Source organism: Dendrobium catenatum, unplaced genomic scaffold (genome assembly GCF_001605985.2).
Source record: "Dendrobium catenatum unplaced genomic scaffold, ASM160598v2 fragScaff_scaffold_819, whole genome shotgun sequence".
Taxonomy (NCBI): domain Eukaryota; kingdom Viridiplantae; phylum Streptophyta; class Magnoliopsida; order Asparagales; family Orchidaceae; genus Dendrobium; species Dendrobium catenatum.
The window spans coordinates 82,364-85,034 of NW_021319281.1; the positions used below are offsets into that span (position 1 = coordinate 82,364).

Below are 2,671 nucleotides of genomic sequence, written 5' to 3' on the forward strand. Positions count from 1 at the left end.
GATGCCTTGTAGTTTCTAACTATGCTTAAATTACTTCACTTAGGCTAGTTTAGACTCAGATTAGATCATTTTTAGTGTTGATGGGATTCATTTCATCAAAACATTCACTTCAATTATAAATTTATTAAAATTAGAATTTGAATGATTCTAAACTTAGCTTAGAAAGTTTCCAATTTAAATATGCATTGAGATTCATGCCCAACCAAGTTGATTTTGTATCACATAACAATAATACTTGTCACAATAAAAATATAATAAATTGTAAAATTTTTGAATAAATCTTAGATATAGTTTTCTAAGATATATAAAAAATAATTAACTTCATAAATGAAAATAAAAATTTAGCATATGCTTCTCTTCTAATCAAGGTTGTGAAAATCGGACCAGACAATGAACATGAAGAAGAAGAGGTTCACGGTTCCACCGGTATAACCGGGCTCGAATCGGATGACATAATGAATAATAAATATTATGAAAATTTAATAAATTTAACATAATAATAATGTTATCATTCAAAGTTTGAGACTAAAAAAACTATGAAACATAAAATTTACATAATTAAGTAAAATAATTATTTTAAAATCTCACATAAAAGAAAAAAAAACTATTATATAATTATTACAATTATTTAATGTTTTAAATATATGTTAATTAATTTATTTAAAAATATTTAAAAATTGTGAACCGGTTCAATGCAGAGGCAATTTTAAAATTGAATCAGATGATCTTGTGACCAGTTCATGGTCGAATCGGCCAGTCCGATCCGATTTTTAAAACATTGCTTCTAATTCAACTTCTTATCCATTTTTCTCCCATTTTCTTAAGAAAATGTATTGTTATCAAATATTTTAATATTTATTTACATATCACTTAATTTTTCATATCATCCTATTAGAGTAAACTCTTAATTATATATTAAAATAATTAGGTTTTAAAATGTTATTCATATATAAATATGAGTTTAATAAAGTAAGATCATACACTAATAAAAAATAAATAGTGCATTAATAAAAACGAAAAATTTGAATATTTGAAAATATTTCTTTTTAAGGAATGGAAAAAATAAAACATGGCAGCAGTGATCCCAAATCTTATCTACAGTTTCAGCAACTGTGCAGTGCATTGTTCCACTCCAGCCTCCTCCTCTTGAAACCCGACCGCAACTGCTACATATCATGGAATCCTCCTCCTCCCACTTCCTCTTCCGCCGACTCTAAAACTCTCTTCTAATGGGTCCTCCACCTCCCCTTTCTTCAAAACCCTCCATGGTTTCTTCAAGCCCCGGCAGAGCCGAGAAGCTCCCAACGCCGGGATTCTCTCATCTTCTTCGAGGCAAGAGCGGCAGCCGCAGCCGTAGCCAAACCTCCCTCTCCCGCTCCAGCCCCCTCTTCCCCTCCCGTAACCTTAGCCATGGCCGTGCAGCGCCCCCTTCCATTGACGCCGGCAACGACGGCGAACCCTCCTCCCCCAAAGTCACCTGCATCGGCCAAGTACGAATCCGAAAGAAGAACAAAGCCTCATTCAGATACGATTCAAAAAGAAATCGGACGCAATCGGAGCAGAAGAAGAGAGGTGAAAGGGAAATGCGGTGCTGCTTCATCAATAAATCTCTGGTCCTTAGCGTCTTTAGAAGCCGCCAATCGATCTGGAGGAAATGGTGGGTGAAGCTTCGATTCAAGGGGAATGCAGGATATCGACGGGGAAAGGAGAGGGTTGAACCGGCGGAAGCGGTTCCTTTGCCTTTGAACGATTTGGGGGAAATTGTTTTTCAAAAATCGGAACGGGGTGATGGGGAAGAAGCTGAGGAGTACGATGAATCGGAAACTAGGGTTTTCGTCCCGCCAAAAAACGCGCTTATACTCATGCGATGCCGATCCGCGCCGCACAACCGCTCCTCCTCTCTCGCCACCCGCTTCTCTACCACCGGCGACGACGAGGATGTCGGGAAAGGGGAGGATAAAACCGTGAAAGGAACAGAAAGCTCCCGCGAAGAAGAAGAGGAGGATGAAGAGGCCCGTTGCCCATCATCTCGGCCTCTCTTCCTTAAGCGGTCCAATTCGGAGCCGGCGAAGAAGGCGGCGAGGCTGGTGGCGCCGGAGGCCTCACGTTGTTCGCAGAACGGTGATGACGACAACCGGCGGCCAGCAAAGAGCCCATCACGACTCCATTAAAGTTTGGTGTTCAACTAGTTTTTTTTATTTATCTTCCATCTGGGCGTTGTCTTGTAAAAAGATTCTACAGTTTGTATTTTGTGGAAATTCTCTGAAAGCTTCTGCGATCGATTTTATAAGAAATTATCTCGAGATCTCCTCTTTTGTGGGTGTGCGGGAGAATCTTCGAATTCGCAGCGAGTGTCCGTACTACGTCTTGGTTTGGTAAATCGGGGAATGGGTTCTTAATTAATTTACTGATTCGCTATGCGCAATAAGAGAAAAATAGGGGGATTTTCCTCGTAATATTTATTTAAATATTTAATATTTAAATTTCATTATTTGAATCATAACATTCAAATTATTAAAATAAAATAAAATGATATGGAACCTCTTAGTTATAGCTTATCTTAGGAATAATCTATTTAGGTTGTTACATATTTTCTAGAAGGTTCTATGAATTGCTTATAAATATAGCTATTGTAGTAGGGAGGAGGAAAGAAGATATATGATAATTTGAG

The 2,671-nt window shown here is 37.7% G+C and overlaps 1 protein-coding gene across 1 annotated transcript; it reads left to right on the plus strand.

Moving 5' to 3' along the window:
• The first annotated feature begins 1,067 nt into the window (after positions 1–1,067).
• On the plus strand, positions 1,068–2,325 carry LOC110113822. The gene has a single exon (XM_020846521.2). It carries the CDS (start codon positions 1,230–1,232, stop codon positions 2,169–2,171), a length of 942 nt encoding a protein of 313 aa, XP_020702180.1. The 5' UTR covers positions 1,068–1,229; the 3' UTR covers positions 2,172–2,325.
• The last annotated feature ends 346 nt before the right edge of the window (positions 2,326–2,671 follow it).